Raw genomic sequence first — 20,236 nt, 5'->3', positions numbered from 1 at the left:
AAAAGGTAGAGATAGCAGAAAAGGTAGAGAACAAAGCTGAGAAAATGGAGAATGTGGAAAAAATGGATAAAAGTGAAAAGGTTAAAGTGGAAGAAAAATCCGAGAACAAAAATATTGAGACGCTTGAGAAGACAGCGATGAAGGACGACAAAGAGCACATCGACAAGGTAGAGAAGACCCCAGAGCCACAGTCGACAGCCGTCATGTTCGATACTAGTTATGACAAACTGGAGAAGGAGGCTGACAGAGAGACAAAGGCAACGGTAGTGGTGGAGGAAGCCAAGAAAGAGAAGGCTGATGTGGACAAAGCCCAGAAGATGGAGAAAGAGGGCGAGCCGGAGAAACCGTCCGACAAGCCGGCAGAACAACCAGAGCAGAAGAGCGAAAAGCAAGAGAAGCAGGACCAAACACAGGCCGAAAACAAGACTGTAGAGAAAAAGGATGACAAGAAGGACAAGGCAGTAAAGGCAGACGGAGGAGAGAAGGCCAAGAAATTGAAACCTCTAGCCAATGGAAGCAGCACGACACCCAACAAAGACCTGGCAGGTGCAGACAAGAAGACCAAGGTAGGATTTGTTATAATAATAAAAAAGAATAAAGTATGTATGTTTTTCCTCATACCTCAAGGATGCATTTGTATAAAGAGCCCTTGTATTTATGGTATTTTACATTTCTTTTGGAAAGTCGATGGGAGCAAGATAGCAGAAAACATTTAGGGAACTCAGTAAAGTTTATACCCCCTCCAAGGCCCAACAGTCACCTTATTAAATCTCATTTAAATTCAGTAAATCCCTAAATATCAGTCCCCTTTTTTCATCAAGCCCTATTTCATAATAAATAAAAATACTGGATCCGCCCCCTGATCCGGATCCACACCAAATCTTTATGAGTTTGTCTCTGACCCATTCCCCATCCTTGCACCAAGTTTCGTGGTAATCTGTCCAACGGTTTTTTACATAATCCTGCTAAAGTAAAAGAGTTTTAGTAACAGAAAGTTCATCATGCATGCTGCTCATGCTTCTGCCACCCATTTGTTTTATCCCTATGTTTATGTACAGAGCTAATTTAAGGCACACTCTTGTGTTTATAACAGAAGTGATTCTCATTATTATTTTTAGCATGTCATTTTTGATTATATTATTTACGGTTGAACTGCTGCCTGCCTGCTGCCGTTATCCTCCATTATCCTTATTTTTATTTTTCCATGTCCTCTTTGCTTTCCCTCCTTATTTTGCCTGTCCATCCATCCTGTTTGGCCTGTTCCTGCATCACAGCCTGGTGCCGGGTTGACCAAACCGAGCGCCGCTGTCAAAATGCGGCCAAGCTCCGCAGCTGCTAGCAGTGGTTCGCTCGCAGCCCCTACTAAGCGCCCCACACCCACCTCCACCACCTCCAGCTCAGACAAAAAAGCAACCACAGCAAGGGCAGCATCCACAGCCACCGCAGGCCTAAAGCGGCCCTCTACCGGCCCTGCCAGCCGGCCCTTGTCATCAGCCACAACCACCGCCACACGTGATGTCAAACCCAAGGTGAGTGTCGGCTGTCAGAGCGTCTGTCAGAGGCTGCAGATTGCTCAGTTACATGGAACAGCGCACCTGGATGCACAAAGGATTTACACCCAGCAGCACAGTGACAGGTTTATACAAGTCTCCTCTAAGTGCTGTTAATAGTTTTAACCTCTCACCATAAACCCGAAATGATAAGGTCACATTGACTCAGCTGGTTATATAAGAGAAGACACCTGATGGTTTTGGATCAGGTCAAAAAAGATCTTACTATTAAAATGATCTGAGTTTATTTTAATTCAAAATCTAAAACGTTTAGCTCTGTTGCTTTTTTTTCCCTCGTACAAATCGGTTTCCTCCTAGTTGGAGAATTTGGCCATCTGGTCTGTGTGTGTGTTAGCATGCACAGGCTCATAGTACTGAGGAGTACAGCTTCAGGGCTGCCAAGCTTTATATTCAGTGAGTCCAAGCTCGGATATAAGAAAACAAAAGCTGTTGTCCCGGGTAAGGTTACCAGACGTGAGACGTACAACAGTGCAGTTACTGTAATAAAGAGTCAGAACTGGAGCTGGGTTTACTGTCATATATGTACAGACAATGATCAGCTCTGCAGAAACATGTACCACCTACAAACAAGGTTCCTGTGGAATGGGTTTACACATTCTTACTGCCTTTTGTTAATAGTTAACTAGAAGGGCAATCAAAGAGCACATACCTCTGCCAAGACCCACCAGTCCCCTAATGAAACCACATTTAAATTCACTAGATCCAGAGTTTTATTTGGATATGCACCAAATTTCACACACTCATGAACATCATTCCCATAAACATGGCTGATTTATTTCATCAACATCCACACATTATTCTTTGAGAAATCAAGGAAAATGTGATGAAACATCCTATCTTGCAATTTTTAAGGCAGTGAAAAAAAAATAACTGAATCTGCCCCCTGATCCGGATCCACATCAAAATGTTATTATATCTTTCCTGATGCATTCCACATACTTCCACCAAGTTTAATGGCAATCTGTCCAGTATGTTTAGCGTTTTCCTTACAAGAGGATCCTTATACAGACCATTTATCAAACAGACAGACAAACACACACTAAAACATAACCTCCTGAGATGTTAAATAATTTGTATATGTTTTATATGGAAGTATTAAGCTACTGATTCAATATGTATGGCACATTTTTGTTGCTGTTTATTGTATTCAAAGTCTTCAAGACGGAAGTTATAAAAGTTATTAAATCATTAATGAAGTATAACAGGTCCAAAAGGATCACGTCTGCACTGATAAGAGTTAATACATCATTAATAAAAAGGTCATACACGAAATGTGAATGTTTATCCTTGCTGATGCAGTTTGACCATTTGTCCTGAAAGTTTTTCTTTTTCCACGTTGGTTTAAATGTTTCTTAAATTAGGCATTAAAGCTCCACAACAGCAACTTGAATGGGATGTGTGGTGCATGAGATGAAGTTCGTGATTGAGCTTTCACTGTAAACCTTTCAACCTACATGCATTAGAAATCCTTGAAGCTTTTACATCCGTACAACCTCTGGGGCCTCATTAGAAAGCAATACTCAGAAATATTATAAAGCACATATTTGTAAATTGTTCACCTTTATGAAATTACTGCAGTGCTCTCACTTGTAGTTCTTCTATTCCTGCTGGACGTCTTTTTATGTTCCTCTCCTCCTACGTTTCTTGTCTGTGTGTAAACAAGGTTAAAATTAGCAAAAAGAAGTCATCAGTAGAAAAATTATTCATGATGCAGTTTGAATACTAATGATAAGATCTGTGTCAACTCAAAGACCGATTTCTAAAACTGGACATCTGAGCTAAAATTGTCTTTTGATCCATTCACTGGCCTGCACCATGCTTTGGGCCTTAAGCCCCGTCAGCCCTCTCTCCCTCTGTGTGTAACTTAGTGTTACACCACCACAGAGTAAGCAGCCACTGTTTAGCTTCTGAGCGCCCAGGGGTGCTGTGTGACTCAGCTCAGTGTAGCCAGCTTGTTGCAGGGAGGCTCAGCTGTATGTGGAGCGTGGCATCATCATATGGGCTGATGGGAGTGAAATATGCTGCTGAATGAAATGTGCGATCCTCATGAAGCGTCATGCACTCGATCTACATAGTAAGAGCACTGGAGCAAAATATTTGACCTAAAACTTCACAACAAACATTAAGAGCAGCAGATAATACAAAGTGCCCAGTTTTTCATTGATTTCTGTTATATATACAAATTGTACCCTTTATTTCATCATGTCCTCCTGTCCCTCTCTTTCTCTGTTAACATCTGCCTTTTGTGTTTCTCCCTCTACTTAGACGACCATTGAGAGGCGTCCCCTCGTGCCAAAGGCGAGCACTGCCACCTCAAATCAAACAGGCCCCACCGCTGCCACCAAAAATGGAACGGCTACCACAGCAGCCAGTAAAACCACCACATCAGTGCGCACGTCACTGACTACTCGCACCACCCCCACCACTGCAGCCAAAAAGCCTCTGGGTATGGCAGACGTGCTCACATGTGCACACACACACACACACACACACACACGCATATAACTTTTTTTTTGTCTTGGATTGATTGGTATCATTATAATGGAGTATTAAGTCCATGTTCCAGAAATGATAGTTTGTGAAAAATTTGTTTTATTAAGGGAATAATGTGATTTTATGAGAATAGAGTTAACATTTTATGAGAATAAAGTCGAAAATTTATTAGAATAAAGTCGAACATTCATGCTGTCTCCTTTCAGAGGGGGTATATTAAAAGATCAGCCTGTTCCCTGTGTTAAAATGAGAAATATGCAGCAGCTCGTTTAGTTGTTTTAGTAAAAGTTTCACATATAACAAGATACTTCTTCTCATCACCATTACCAGGACTTTAAAACATTGTGTAAGAAGCTGTCTATTCCTCAGAAAGAAACACACAGACTTGAAGGAAATCACTGTTTGATCCAAATGTCCATTTTTGTCTCATAATCTCGTGATATTATGACTTTATCCTGGAAGTCTCTGAATTCATTTTTCTTCAACATGAATCCATCGTGTATTACTACTAAATCGATTAGCTGGTGTTTCTCCTCTGATGAATAACAGTAGATTCATTCCAAATGATTGAGAGTTTAAATGTATTTCCCTGAGCTTTATTCACATTTATTCACACACATTATGTCCTAACGGCTATAAACTGTGTGTGTTTTAGTTCCGAAGACAAACAGCAAACCAGGAGAAGAGAAGAAGCCCAGCACTCTGAAGACTTCTGCAGGTATCAGAGCAACACTCACTTGTTATTATGAGCAGAAACAGAAGATACACTTTAAATCTGTCTGTAGTTTCCCCCCCCCGTACAAGCACATACCTGCAGGAAGGGTCAAATACAGTCAGCCAAATGATAATCGAACACATGGTGCAGGTGAAAGACAAAACGTTGGATGAGTATTTTTCCGTAGACACCCAGTGTTACTGTTGAGTAATGTTGTGATGTGTCACTAGAGCCCTTAGTGGGTACATCTGGCTGTGCCGTCAAAAATTCACTGAGCTTTGTGTTGTTGTAGTAACAATCATCTTATTCTGTTTTTAGTACATTTAGAAAAACTCCCAGAAAAGTAATAGAAATATCTACAATGAACAGTTGCTTTAATTTAGGAAAATAAAAAAAAGAATTTCAGTTTATGAGTGTTCATTTATTTGATAGGGACAGTTCTCATTAAGCAACAGATAAAATACTGTAAATAGTCCCTAGTAGCCAGATTTAATAAAGCAACCTGACATAAGATGAAACTACCGAATATAATTACAAATATAGTAGACCCAGCTGATGTGTTTCTTAAAAGTTCAGGTTTTCAATGTTATTATATATAAAAAAGAATCAGTCAACTTTTTGCAAAAAGAAATCTAAGAGCAGAAGAAAGACTCAGAGAGCCGACCTTTCACATGCGCACAGAAGCAGTGTAAGTGCGACGAGAAGAGCTGAAGCAGGAAATCTAAGCACAGGCAGAGTATACTTGAGTGCAAGCACAGGGTATATTCTCAAACTGAAAGACCATGCTCTCGAATAAAGATATAAAAAACCCATAGTGCCATTATTTCCTGCTAGTGTCAGACCCTGTACTTTTGCTTTCTGCACACTGTTCCCTCCCTTTCTCTTCCCACACAGTTCCAGGTTCCCTCTTCCTGTCAACAGATTAGTTTATATTTTGGCATCATGACAGCTGTCAGCAGGAGTGTGACAGTGCAACACACACTGGCCGTCCAGCACAATGCTGGGCTGGCTCGTACAGAGCGAGGCTTTATTGCTGAAAGGGCCTGGAGAGTTAAAAACCTTCACGGCAGCAGTTTATGGATTACTGTCCCCTCGCTGTTGACAGGAGTTAGCGGCTCCTGCTGATGCAGCCCGGGGAGGTCTAATCTGCAAGGGCTCGTGTGGCAAGTCAAATTACTCTTTAGAAACACGGAGGCAAGCGGGAGGTTTCCTTCAATTAAACACATCTTATATGAGCAGGAGATGTACTGAAGGCTCTCAGGGAGGATCAACAGCAGGACATGTGGCTCAGCATGCCTCAGCATTTCAGCAAAGAAAGACGTATCACTACATGTGTGAGAATGTTGCTGGGCTGAAGTAAAGGATGCTAAATTGCATTCACTCACACAGGAGGATATTTAAACATGGACTTTTGCTGCACTCCAATTTTCTTTTACCAAGTTACAGAATAAGGACGGTGTAATTCTATTCATTATTGACTATTAATTATCGAAAGGTAAACCAATATTCCATTGGTAATGTGTAGCATTATGAATTAATGATTGTTTTCTTCAGCGGCTATAAATAGTACAGAAAAGTCATAGACATACACGTCTTGTTCAGTGATATATTCTCTCTGATTTACAAAAGCAGGACAGCAGCTGTCAGGGAGATCTTAAAGTTCAACTTTAAAATAGGTCTGAATGAAAGACGATGATCCCTCATTGCCCGGTTGTTTTTCCTCTCTGTCTCCGTCTGCTTTGCTTTCCTGATTCACAGTTCACCGATTCACTGTTTTTCTTCACTTTCTCTTTTTGTGTGTTTACTGTCTTTTCTGGCACTTACACCATCTATCTGTCAGGGGTGACAGCCAGTGTCAAACAGACAGTGGTCCTCTGTGGTTCGGCCTTGGTTTACTGTGTGTGTGTGTGTGTGTGTGTGTGTGTGTGTGTGTGTGTGTGTGTGTGTGTGTGTGTGTGTGTGTGTGTGTGTGTGTGTGTGTGTGTGTGTGTGTGTGTGTGTGTGTGTGTGTGTGTGTGTGTGTGTGTGTGTGTGTGTGTGTGTGTGTGTGTCATATCATTGTGTAGTCTATGTTGTTGCATTGGACACTGTATATATACAGGTTAAGTTGTATTTAATGTAGAGAGAGCCAGGTAAGCTTTCTCCCACTATGAAACACACACAACTCTAAATCACACTTGCTTTCTCTCTTTCAGCTGACTCGACCAAGCCCAAGACCACCACCCGCAGCGCTGGTGCCACAACCACCACCACCACCGCTGCCTCTCGCACTCGAATTACAGCAGCCAAACCGGCCACACCATCCTCCAGCACCGTGCCAGAGAAGAAGCCCACGGTGCCCCGCGCCCCCCGGGCCGCTTTCTCTACCACAGCTACCGCCGCCTCTAAGACTGCGACTCGTCCCGGCACAGCGCCAGCCGCTGACACCCGCAACGTCCGCTCCAAGATCGGTTCTACAGACAACATGAAGCACCAGCCTGGAGGAGGGAAGGTAGGTCCACTGGTCACCTGCAGCTGTCAGTCCTCTAGACTGCTCTCTATGTTTTTAATAGCTTGTACCTTCTGACTATCATTCAACTAACATGCTTTGTGACTGTAAGACCTAACATGTTACTCTGGGACTTTTCAGTGTGTGAGCATGAAACACAACCTGGTTACTACATTCTCATCAACAGCTACACTTCTCACCTCCTTAAATATTTGGCTCTGTTGTTTTGGCAAATCCGTCTCAGTCCATGTTCATTTTCTACCATTTCACCCATTCTTCAAGCTTTTAACCCTCACAGGATCTTTGTTGGAACATTTGAGGCATAAGTTGGGAAAAAATGGCAGAGGTTGTTTGTGTCTTGGAATAGTTCCCTGGTTTTTCTCTGTGTCTTCTCTTATTTCTTTAAGGATAATTCCAATTCATAAAACTTTGGTTTTATTTTCATGATACATTGATTTAAGACTTATTTCTTATATGTTGACTTACAACAATCTGTACATTTGCGTTTCTCATCCATACTTGTAGCTTTTAGACTGTTGCATATATTTATTTATATATTACATATACTATATATTTCAAGTATAGTCCACACACCGGTCGAAGCTCGCACAAACGTTTTAATTACCTCCCAGGTAACATTCAGAAGGTTCAGGTTCAGGTTCAATAGGTTCAGTCTGAAGAAGGGCCTGTGCCTGAAACGTTACCTGAAAAGGTTCGTGGGAGCAACAACTGGTGGGCAGACAACAAGAGATGATACCATCCCCCATTGTGAATCCCACCTGCAACGTTTTGATTGGTGTGCTTGTTCTCCATCTTGGAAAAAGACTATAAGAGCAAATCCTGTTGAATTATTTGAGTTCAAAGCAGGGTCCCAACTTTAGGTTCACACACAGGGTCTATCTATATGTATATCAGTAAAATGCACTTCCAAATATCAATACATATTCAGAGATGTATTTACAATCTAATATCGCTAACACAGATTGAAATAGCTACAGTTACACACCTCTCCACTCACATTTATAAGAAGTTCTGTGAAAATAATGGCCTCAGACCCAACTTTTAGTGGAATTATCCTTAAAGTTCTTCTTCTGTATCTGCAACCTTCTCTTCTTTTCTTTCTTGCATCCTCTCTACTCTCATCTCTCCATGTCCGTTTGTTCTTCTCAATTTTCTCCCTTATCTCATCTTTTAGTTTTGCTTCTACCCTTCTTTTTCTTAACCTGAACCTTAATCCCATAACCATTTTTGCCTTGTGGTCATAATATTACTCCCCCTCCTCCTCTCCTTGTGTGTTGTTACGGTGTGTTGTTGTTGTTGTTGTTGTTGTTGACCCAGGGTGGGCTTGTCTCCCCAGGTGTCATCTGCCTCTCAGATCAGGGCTGTTGCCTCCAAAGACACCAGCCAGGGCAAAGTGAGTTCCCCTCTCTATCCCCACCACCATCATCACATCTTCCTCCTCTTCCCTCTCACTTATTACTTTACTTTATTTTATTATTCATACATATTTTTGAAATTTTCTTTTAACAGCTTTTCACATTTTTATTTTATTTTATTAAATTGAACCACTAAGGGGAAAAGCCAGTTTGATAATTGTTTTAAGGTGATTTTAGTAGTAAAAATACCTTTAGTATCATGTACTGTCACACTGTATTCTCAAACATAAACACTTATGTCTGTGGGAAATTTAGAGTTTTAATTACATGAGTGGCAAATTATTATTTCTGCTTCTTTATTTTGCTACATTGTTTTGAATGATGTGGTTTTTCTAGCCGGCAACTTGAACACAGTTTAATCGCAATGACAACAGACTGAATATAATGTCTCATATGAAAGATAATTTGAAAACTAACTGAACAGACTATGATGAGGAAACCTCTTCTCATGACTGATTCATCTTAAAGTTAATGGTTGAATTTAATGGTTTTTTGGGGGATGTGGTTTCAGCTGTAGCAACATGTAGCTGCGCTGCGTCCATGTGCGGCTCATATATGAAATGTATTGAGTTCCTCTGATAAACATTTTATTTATACTGTAGGTGCCTTTCACAGCACTCAAGGTCACCTTACAAGGCAGAGATAAAAAAAATTATAAAATGAACAGTGAATAAAACATTATGTAGGTGGGCCAAATGGAAATCAATCAGACTGAATAAGCTGGTTTAAAAAGATAGGATGGGATGGGATTTTGAGACGGGATTTGAAAGAGAGAGAGTCAATGTTACAGATTTCTGGTGGGAGGAAGTTCCAGAGGCGGGGAGCAGAGCGGCTGAATGAAACTGGTGAAGGAAAGGAGTGATGTGATTAATGGGGGAGTTCTGGACTTGTTGAGGTTTATGAAGGAATTTGTGAGGGAGACCAAAAAGAAGGGAGTAACATGGAAGTATGTGGACCCAGTAACATTATGGATCTGAGCTTGGAAAGATAGTGTGCTGTCAAGGATGTCACCCAGACCCTTAACCTGAGGGGAAGGAGAAACTAAGGAATTATCAATAGTGAAGAAAAAACTCTCTGATTTTGTGAAGGTGGATTGGTTGCCAATAAGGATAAACTGTTTTATCACTGTTGAGTTTGAGAGAATTGCAGGAGAACCAGGATTTCATTTCCTGTAGGCAATCAGAGAAAGGGGTAGGCAGGAAGATGGAGTTAGGTTTGGTGGACAGGTAGAGCTGGGTGTCATCTGCGTTGCAATGGAAATGAATGTTAAATCTATGGGAGATATGGCCAAGAGGAAGTAAATGGATGATAAATAGAAGGGACCCCAGGACAGAACCATGTGGAACACCAATAGTGACTGGAAATGGCTTCTTCTTCATATAAAATAGATATCTGTGGTGTTCTTTCATGGTGTTGTTACCCTCGAGCCATCCAGATATTTTACAGCAGTCACTGCAAAGAGATTCTCCATTTACAATTGCAACAAATACAGCTTTAACAGTAAATGGCTGATTGGAAAGTTTTAAGGATGTTCTGCATCATACTTTAGTCCTTTTGATTCCAGACATTTCTATGACAGGATATCCTTTTTGCAAATTGTTGTTAACATAGTGTTGTCCTGCGAGGTGTTGAACAGTGTTTGACTGTGATGTCAGTCAGAGCGGGTACCTGGTTGGTGGATCGTCCCACTGCTGCAGAGACACTGGTTCAGTCCTTCATGGCTCGACCTCCGTCAAATAGAACAGGGAGTGTGGGAACCTGGTGAGGGATCATGCTTTTGTCCCTGCTGTAATGAATCCTGCTGGTTGATGGTCCTGTGTAAAGCAGGCTGTGTGAGAGACAGTGTTTTATTGAATTTTAAAATGTTGAATTTTTCTTTTCACCATGTTAGGAACAATTCACTTGGGCGTAAAGGTTTTGTCTGATAGCAATATGAGTCTAACCTGCATGTCATAACCCAAATAAAGTTTCCGTCATGTGTTTGTTTAAATGTGCTAAACACATTGTCCTGTGTCTCCATCAAACACATGTTCTGAGACTTCACTGTATTCTCCTCAACAAGGACACATGTTTGCATGTTGTGTTACGTGTGGTGCATGTGTGTGCTTCATAGAATCGATTCTGTGAGGCCTTCACTGGCTCTTGTCTTCGTTTTCTCCAGATTTGGATAAAACAATATTTGGATTATTCCCAGTTCTTATTATTGATCGTGTCAGACATCTTATCAGCCCAGCAGTTGATAGCGATGTTATATGAAATAGTTTAAATATCTGCAGCCATATTGTCCAGGTGAACCTTGCTCGCTTCCCCTGTCCTTTCTTTTCGACCTGTGACGGTGATTTCTCCTCTACACTCTTCTTTTTATCCTCCTTTCTTCTCTTTTTGTCTTATCACCTCTCTTTTCCTCTCCTGTCACGTCCTCTCCTGTCATCCTCTTCCTCTGCTCCTCTTCCCTCTTGCTGCTATGCTGTGTCCATATAGGTTCAGGTAGTCTCCAAAAAGCTGGACTTCAGCCACGTCACCTCACGCTTGGGCTCCAAGGACAATATGAAGTATGTTCCTGGTGGAGGGAATGTAAGTACTGTCTGGCCCACAACCAGCGACTAATTAGTCCAACAATTCGACTCAGTTAAGCAGATGGGAAGAACGGCAGAATCAAAGAAATCTTGTATTTCCATCCCCTTGTTGCTCCTAAAAAGGGTCAACAGTCCTTGGTACCGGCTTTTCAGCCTTTAGCAGAGTCGAGGCATTCCCTCAAAGTCAAGCCACACACGGCCACAGAATTCGGGTTTTTACAGGACAGCATGCAAGCAAGCCTAAAGTACCAGCCCCTTGCCCACAACCTGCTTCACAGCCCCCTGCTCCCTTTATCTCTTCTTGTGTTGTCCTGCCCTGCCACTAACTCACTAAACACCAGTCAAGCAAACAAACACCGCTGCCCTCTGATTGGCTCTGTCCCCGTTCTGAGACGACGGTGGTGTCGCCACACAGATGCGAATGTGGGATTTCTGGCTTTTCTGTCCTGTCCTCAGCTTCTTCTTATGTTGCCTGACATTTTTTGACCTGCCATCTTTACAGCAAGTGTACCAATCAATGAGGTATTATAATGTGATTTTGATGAAAGTGTTCATTTCAATGATGGTGAGCCTGAGGAATGTGTTTTGCCAGGACCCTGTCTGAAATCCCAAAGCTCAGCTTTTTTTTTCTTAGAAATGTGATCGTGAAGTTACGATCTGATTTCTTTGTGTTTGTCTTTGTCAGTTGATTTTTGCCTCAGTATGGAGGAGGTGATACTGTGATCACTGCTTGTCCTATGATGGTGATAATTAAAGGTGTAAATAGAACTTTGATAATATACAGTATATATATATATATTCAAAAATTACAGTATTAGGGCCATATTGAAGTAGAAAATATTCTGAGATTTTGAGAATGAAGAAAAAAAAGTTTATGAAATAAGCAGCAAAGGAGAACCCATGCTCACTGGAGTTCTGCTCCTTCTGGATCCAAAATCTCGATCACCAATCTCATTGTTTTTTTAAATACTACGAAACCCTTTTGAATAGCATGCAGATGTACACGACAATTTTAATCTCTTAAAATTACAACTTTATTCTAGTAAAATTACGACTTAATTCTCATAATATTACTAGTTCATTCTTGAAATCTCAGATTTGTTTCCCTGAAAGTGTCCGTCATACTTTGTGGTGCAAAAAAGTGATCTGAAACTGAAGAGGATAGTATCTCTTATGACCTTCCACCCGGCCTGTTTGTTATCACTGTTGATAAAGAAAAGCTTGTGTGACATTTAACAGGTGCAGATACTCAACAAGAAGGTGGATTTGAGTAAGGTGACGTCAAAGTGCGGCTCCAAGGACAACATGAAGTACAAGCCTGGTGAGCTGGAAGATGTTGTTATGACTCTGCTGTAATAGTTATTATAGTGTGTCTGGACACCCAGTAGATCCTACCTCAATAAAATGCACTACTTTCAACTGACACTGTTCTAGAGACATGTTGCTACAGCTTCAGATCATTGTGGATGGTGCAGTTTGTTGTGCTGTTGAATTGTGTTGTTTTACTGACGTGTCCATTAATATATCAATGATAAATGTTGTAATAGACCACATTGGTTTCAGGAGGATTTATAGATCCATATGTATAGTAATTATTAAATGTGTGCAACCCACCTCAAATGTTGTAGTGATCCTGACACATTGGAATTCAAAGTTACTGAATCAGACTTTTTTAATTTTTTTAATTTAATATCTTACACATCCATGGTCTTAAAAACCTTGAGGGAATGGGAAACATCACTGCTGCTTACAGTAACCATATATGAGTTGACATAGCAGTATAGCTGGTTTCAGAAGTCGAGCTACAACATTTACAGTGATATGTAAGAAAATCTTTTCTATTTATTTTCTTGATTATGAAGAACAACAGTAGAAACCTCATCGCTTTCCACGTCCTGCTTAGAGTGTGAGTGTGTGTGTTCGTCACACTGATGATACTCATGTGTGCTGCAGGTGGCGGGGACGTGAAGATCGGCTCCCAGAAGGTGAACTTTAGGGAAAAGGCTCAGTCCAAAGTGGGCTCCATTGACAATCTGAGCCATTCACCTGGTGGAGGGAACATTAAGGTGAGATCATCACACATGAACACAACCTTGTTTTTACCTACTGTTAAACCAGGTCAATCTCGGAAACTGACACATGCGGAGATGTTTCGAATTTCTTGGACATCTTTTTATGAGCCAGCCCACACAATGAAAATGCAGTTTGAACCGTACATTTGCAAATGAGAATTCAGATATACTTCTTCGAAATAGTCGTTATGGAGTGCATTACAAAGTGTTCAAGATTTGTTTCCATCTCTACCTGCAGTTGTCTGATAGTGGCGACTACTTGATGTAGTCCTGCTGGCAACAAACTATGCATTGCATCACACGCCTTCATTATTATTAGATTATTATAACATTAAACATTCATGACTAATTGAGCTATTATTAAATTAAAGAAACATCCCTAAGGTATTGTTGTTTACAAAGTGTTCAATGCACAAGACTGTGTTGATGTGTGTTGAGATTTAACACAGCAACCGTGAGATGCTGTTGATACCTTTCATTCAAACAGTGTGCCCTGTCCAACTCATTTAGAGGTTTATGGGTTATTTTGTGGGTCGCGCTTGTGAACTTGCAAAAAAAAAACTACTACTAGACATGATGTCACCTGTCCCCTCAGCCTACTGCAGTCCATCTGTGTTTCATCATCACAACCTTCACTCTCCCCCTCATCCTCACACACTGTTTGACACACCCAGTCCTCATCTGCACCCTCCAACTCAGTGAAGATTCATAATCACAGGAACAAACTAAAAATAGCAGTCAGATAATAGAGACCTTGTGTTAACTGAAGTCTATTTTTAAAAATGATTAACACAACTTTGAAGCTCTTCATACCAACAACAAAGTCTGTAATTTGTCCACTCTTGCTTTTGCTGCATTGTGTTAGGAAGATGCAGTGCTTATCTTGCAAACTTATTTATATTCGAAGCCTGAAAGAAAAGAAACAAAGATTGATGTCCATATATGTAAAGCAGTGCTACTTTTTATTTTTAAATGATAACAATGGTCTAAAACCAAACGATGACTGTATCCTAGTACTTAATGTAGCTTATTCCTGTCCATACACTGTTAATAACACAACACAGAACCATGTGTAATATGTTCATTCGTTACCAAGAACACAGAGACAGTAGTTTATTATAACTCAATCTCATAAATGCCATCCAGCTAAAAGAACTATACTTTCTAGAGCAGCAAATGTGGATTAATCCACAACTGAAATTAGTCCACTACAAAGGTATTACTTCCTCGCGGTTGAGTAACATTTTCTACAAACTGCATTGGCTCACTTTTTTCAGAGCTGGTTAAGAAAGGAAATTTGTGATTTCTTTACTGAAATGTGTATTTACCCGGCTTCACCAGGGCTTTGCTATGATATGTTTTGGCATTTGCCGTTTAACATGTTGTCATTTATTCTTCATTCACTCCAATGTAGAATAACAGATCTCAAGCAATTTTATTGCTATATGATATCATACCGAAGAGTTTGCAGCTCAGGAAAACCATTTATACACATGTTGACTGCACATCTGTCTCGTTTCTATTTGATGTGCTTGACTTTCTTTTCTATCACTGCATTCATGTGTTATTACTTTTTTGTAATTCCATCTTTCCCCACCTGAGCCTGGCTCCAGATCTTTTAAGGTTGTAGCAGACATGTGCTTTAGTCTTGTAAGCACAAACTAAACTGCTCTTCTATCGTTTGTAAATCCGTTCATGAAGAGCTATAATCATGGTTATATAGATTTGGAGCCAGGTTGTCCCATCCCCACCAATTGACATGGCCTGCTGTGTGTTTCTAGGCTGAGGGGGGCAAGGAGACAACTGAGGGGAATGGGACCCCCCTGAGTGGCACCCAGGCCCCAGCCCCAAGCTTTGAGCCGGGGGAGGCTGGGGACCTCGCTGCCCACGAGAACGGGCTAAAGGACGGGGCTCCATGTGAGAGCGAGAGTCTCCGGGAGCCCCAGGCCCTGGACTCGAGCATCCCAGAGACAAGTAAGTTCATGTTTGTGCCTCATCCACTGTCAGTTTAGGGTTTGTTTTTCAGGAGGAGATGCACCGACCAGTGATATCATGTTGCCAGTCAACGTCAGAGACATCACGTGATATAATCAAAGCACTTTTCATCCTCATGTCTTTGTGGCTGCAGTGTAAAACTGTCTCTGTTTGTGCTTAAGTTCATCTTGTCTGCACTCCCAAGCCCCTGATCACACCCCCATCTTTTGACTTCTTATCTTACAGGCATCTAACTCTGCTATCCTTCTGCCCTCCTCATCTCAACCCCCCCACAACATCATCTCCTCCCACTCCCCACTGTAATTTTTTTTTAATCCTTTATCCCCGTCCTCTCTCTCTCTCTCTCTCTCTCTCTCTCTCTCTCTCTCTCTGTCTGTCTCTGTCTCTCTCTCTCTCTCTCTCTCTCTCTCTCTCTCTCGCTCTCGGTCTCTCTCTCTCTCCTTTCCAACCTCTCTGCTGCAGATTGAGTCTTTCAAGCTCAACTTCCGCGAGAATGCTCGCTCTCGCACGGACCACGGCGCCGACATCGTCACCTGGCCAGCCCCCCAGGACAACAGCGGACCCCACCCACACGGCTCCTTCTATTCTCTACACCACCACCACCACCACCACCACCAAACCCCCCCCCCAGACTTGCCGCAGCGTCTCCTTCTTTGAGTCGTTGGGCGCCACCGCGTGCTGTGACAGCTCCCCCTCCGCCCCCTCCTTGCTGCATCTCCAGGTGGAGGTCAAGGGGGACGGCAGCAGCTCCTCAATGAGATCTTGACCTTTTCTTTGCCCCCATAAAGCTCTGAAAACCTCCTTCATCTTAAATCTGTTGTTGCAAACTTTTGACTTATCTAATAGTTCTGCTTCATGCCTCTTCTCTCACATCTGAGCTCTTCATTATGCGCCGTCACCCCTCATCGTTTCAAACCTTTCCACCCTCCTGCATTTGGCTGAAGTGACTGTATAGACTAAGCTTGAGCCTCGTTGGGAATCTACGTGAAGGGAAATTAGGGGACTGCAAGGTTTCCGTACATTTGTGGCTGCACCTTATTATAGGAATCATTGAGTTTCACTTGGATCCTCTTTACCCACATCCTGGTGGTGGACTCTGACCCTGCATCACCTCTCCTGCACACCTCAGACAGCAGTTTACTTGTCTCCCGAGCAGCATGGAAACCCTTTCAGACTCACCTACGGCTTCTATCACACACGTACAATAGCTTTGCTTTCCCTCGTGACTGTAGGGGCTGTTTGTTCCCAGTAACCACTTACTCTCTGCTTCAATAACGTCCACAGTAATCCATTGTTCATCTTCATCATCACTCCCTCTCGTCATCGTCACTTACCATAAACAAGCTGAGAAACAAAAAAAAGCTAGACAACAAGTAGGCTGTATGAACATTTTAGGCTGTTTAACTCTTTATTCTCTGTGTTTGTGATAATGTGTTTGAGTGACAAAAGTTGTGTAAAAATGAGCTTTGGTGTTCTGTTCGGTTCTTATTTCTGTCTTTCCTCTTAGGTTTTGATTTTAAAAACAAGTTTTCATTTATTTATTGTACGTTTCTTCCTATATAAGCAATACGGTGTTCGTTATTTTCCTGATAGTACTCCCAACATCTTGGAAACACGCACAGGATTTTTCTCAAACCACGACTCAGTGAGGAAAGAGGCGACATGTGGAGGGAGGAAGAAAGTGAGGAGGGAGGTGTTCCTAGAAAGGTGCAGAAACGAAGCATTTGAGGTATGCTTTACATGAATGGCAAAATAAGAAACCTGTAAGTTTTTGAAATTCGAGAAGCCGTATGTGAGCGTACAGTCCAGCGGGAGATGAGGAAGATGTTGTCGGATAGCAAACGTCTCTGGCGTTAAAGGAGATGTGTGTCTCGTTTGTGCCTCCTGACCTTCATACCTGAAAACTAAAGTTAATGACGAGGATGATAATGACAGAATATCATAGTTGATAAAACATAAGAAACAACCTGGTATCAGCTGTTTGAAGGAAATTGTGTTAACCAAGCGTTCCTGGTAGCTGTGTGTAGTCACAAGTTCAGGTGTCTCCATGAGGGTAATAGTAGCATGTTGTTAGGCACGAAACATCTCTAATAGTGTGTGTGTCCTCGGTGGAAGTACTGGCAGCGGAACATGATGCGGCTTTATTCTCTTCTCCTGTAGCAATGTATTTCAACTGTTGCCTCAAATTGCCTTTCAAATGCATGGCCAGATTCTATAATATCCCCCCCGGAGCTGAAAGCCTGTGTGCATTATGACTCAAAGTGTTGTGGTTTGGTACCATATGTGTATCTCTGGGGAAATAATCTTAGACGGTCAATGTGCTGCTACTCACATGGTGATTTTTATATGGTGGTGAACAGGGCGAACTTTATGATGGTTGCAGTTTCATCTTTTTGAGACATGATTTAGTTCCAGGTGCAGATTTGTATCCAGCGATTCAATGGCTCAAACAGACAGAAATGAAATACTCATGGGATTTTTAACATTATTACAGGTATCTCTGATACATCGATGACATTCTGCTCATTGTCCACTAATACTTCATCCGTTTAGGTATAGTGCTATAACAAGGGCTGGGTGTCGTTTTCAATTCAAGAGCTATAATTGATACCAGAACAACTCTTGATGACAAATTCTATGAAAAAAAATACAACTTCAATTTATAGGAATGTGTATGTTTTTCAGTAAAATTAATCTTTCAGTAAATAAATGGATTTTATAGAATGATTTTCATGTAATTCTAGAACCATCTGATCAAATATTTACGCATCCAACAGGAAATTTGAACTCATGAACTGACAGATTCCTACTTAAAGCTGCGGACACATTTCAGTGAGTTAGATGAAGTTTGATACCCAGCACTTGTTATATTACATATCCATATATTATTTGACTATGAATAAAAATTAACAGAATTTCACAAAAATGAATGTTAATACTAGAAAAGGCCTTTTCTAGAACATAGCTACACAGCTACATTGACTGTCCCAGAGAGATGATATCCGACTACAAAAATTGTCACTTTAATAAAGATTCATAAAACGCTTTGACAAAACTAAATTACACCTTAATTATTAAATGTATCAAAGGTCATTGTGCTGCAGTAATGATGTTTAATTAACAGTTAAATGACTCCTCTTTGAACAAGTAATTAAATTGACCCCTAATTAAAGCAAATGAGCAATAAACTGACGTACACCGCCCTCACCTTTCCTACTCAATCATTAAAAAAAAACGATTCAGTCATTATTTCGTTCTACATTGGAATGCCTTAAAAAGTGAAAAGCTAACAAGCAAAGATCAAGTTTTTTTTTTAAACAGTAATAGGCAATAAATGTTGATTAAAGTCTTCTGAACCAGGGAAATGTTTGAAGTGCAGATGTTTGAGGGCTTTTCTGCCAGCTGAGCGGTACCAGTTGAATTTGTGCCACGCCTGTCACCAAGCTGAAGTTTTCCTTGTGCCTGTCCACAACCACATTTTAGCTTTGCTTTTACCCCAGAGTTTTTACTCACCACTCCTTGTGAGGTCGCACGCGGATGTAAGAAGATATTGTATCCATGCCCTCTTTACGGCCCTAAAAAACAAGAACATCACCGGGGGGTTGGTGGGTGGGAGTTTCGAGGCTGTTCAGAAAAGCTTTTATGTCCATGTACCTTTAAAGGTTTTACGGGGAGTATGCGTTTATGACTATTATGACTATTATTCTCATTATTAGTATGACAAATTGAAAAGGTCTGCCTTTTTCTCTGGAAATGGGTCACTGAAGTGAAAGAATGTCTTTTGAGATATATTGTACTAAAGACGCAACGCTTTTGTATATGTATTTATCGTTGTGTTTGTGTAGCCTCGTGACGGTTGTGCACTCGCGGATGAAGGGGTTATACTTTTGATTTGTGACAGCCAGTTTCACAAACGACGCCGCGGACTTCCTTTAGGGACGAGAGATCTGAACCCAAATACAACAAGCGCAGAAAATCTCATAGAGCCAGATTTTTATTGAAGATGCTGTAAGAGCAGCTTGATTTAGAAACATAGAGCCTAATTATTACAAGAGGCATTTAACAATATTTGTAGTGCACATTTATGAACACACACTAATAAATGATGTCCACAAACTCAGTCTTAAGAGATGATTAGCTCAAAATTCTCGCTTTAAAGATACAGTGACCTCTGTATAGGTTCGTTTGAAAAAAGATGAATGCGACTGAAGCTAACGCACCGGAATCACATGATATTGTTTAACTTAGTACACAAAGCACTGAGTTTAGAGGTCAGTGAAAAAGCCTGTAATTTGGGAGTAATGCATATCAATACACATTGGCTTCTACACGTTGCACTCGAGCAGCCACCTGGCCTGAAGAGTCGCACACACCGAGACCCTAACACATCCTCCTTTGAGATTTAGGCGACTAATTGTAGCTTCTGGGTTTGGCTTGTGTGATAAGTGCTCCGCAGTAATAATCGATCCAAGGAGCCACGTAGAACTTCATGTACTGCTACATGTACTCGTACCAGACAAGTGTAACATTCGCTAATAAACACCTACTACACCTGCAGAGCATGCTGACAAACAATGGGATGTGTTAGGTAGACTTACTATGACATTTGCGGAACCTCCTCATGTTTTTTTGTGTTTTTTCTTTCTTTTTTTTCATTAATTTGAATTTTTTTTTTTTTGGTTTGGAAAAAAAGTGTTTATTGTGATTACTTGTTAATTAGTGATGTGATTAATAAACATTAAATAAAATGAACTAAAACTCTCATTCGTGTTTGATTTATTGTGTTTTCTGTGGGCTCCATATTGTTTTCTGAAAGAATGAGAAAGGATAAAAGTGTAAATTTTTAATCCAAACAAATGTGATGATATTAAGGCCTCGTCTGCACAGATA

General features: G+C 41.0%; 1 protein-coding gene across 8 annotated transcripts in view; it reads left to right on the top strand.

Annotated features, from left to right (window-relative positions):
- Positions 1-15,987, top strand: part of LOC117754222 (microtubule-associated protein 4) — a 98,163-nt gene extending 82,176 nt beyond the window's left edge. For 4 of the 8 annotated variants that reach the window (XM_034573020.1, XM_034573021.1, XM_034573019.1 and 1 more), the window contains 11 exons: positions 24-566; positions 1,275-1,529; positions 3,837-4,017; positions 4,720-4,782; positions 6,975-7,270; positions 8,625-8,681; positions 11,185-11,277; positions 12,519-12,600; positions 13,233-13,345; positions 15,133-15,349; positions 15,446-15,564. In XM_034573020.1, the coding sequence (XP_034428911.1) occupies positions 24-566; positions 1,275-1,529; positions 3,837-4,017; positions 4,720-4,782; positions 6,975-7,270; positions 8,625-8,681; positions 11,185-11,277; positions 12,519-12,600; positions 13,233-13,345; positions 15,133-15,349; positions 15,446-15,537 (1,992 nt within the window). In that variant the 3' untranslated portion in view covers positions 15,538-15,564. The other 4 variants (XM_034573024.1, XM_034573023.1, XM_034573026.1 and 1 more) reach the window with 4 other exon arrangements.
- The last annotated feature ends 4,249 nt before the right edge of the window (positions 15,988-20,236 follow it).

Source organism: Hippoglossus hippoglossus, chromosome 20, assembly GCF_009819705.1.
Source record: "Hippoglossus hippoglossus isolate fHipHip1 chromosome 20, fHipHip1.pri, whole genome shotgun sequence".
Taxonomy (NCBI): Eukaryota; Metazoa; Chordata; class Actinopteri; order Pleuronectiformes; family Pleuronectidae; genus Hippoglossus; species Hippoglossus hippoglossus.
This window is presented reverse-complemented; position numbering and strand designations above follow the sequence as displayed.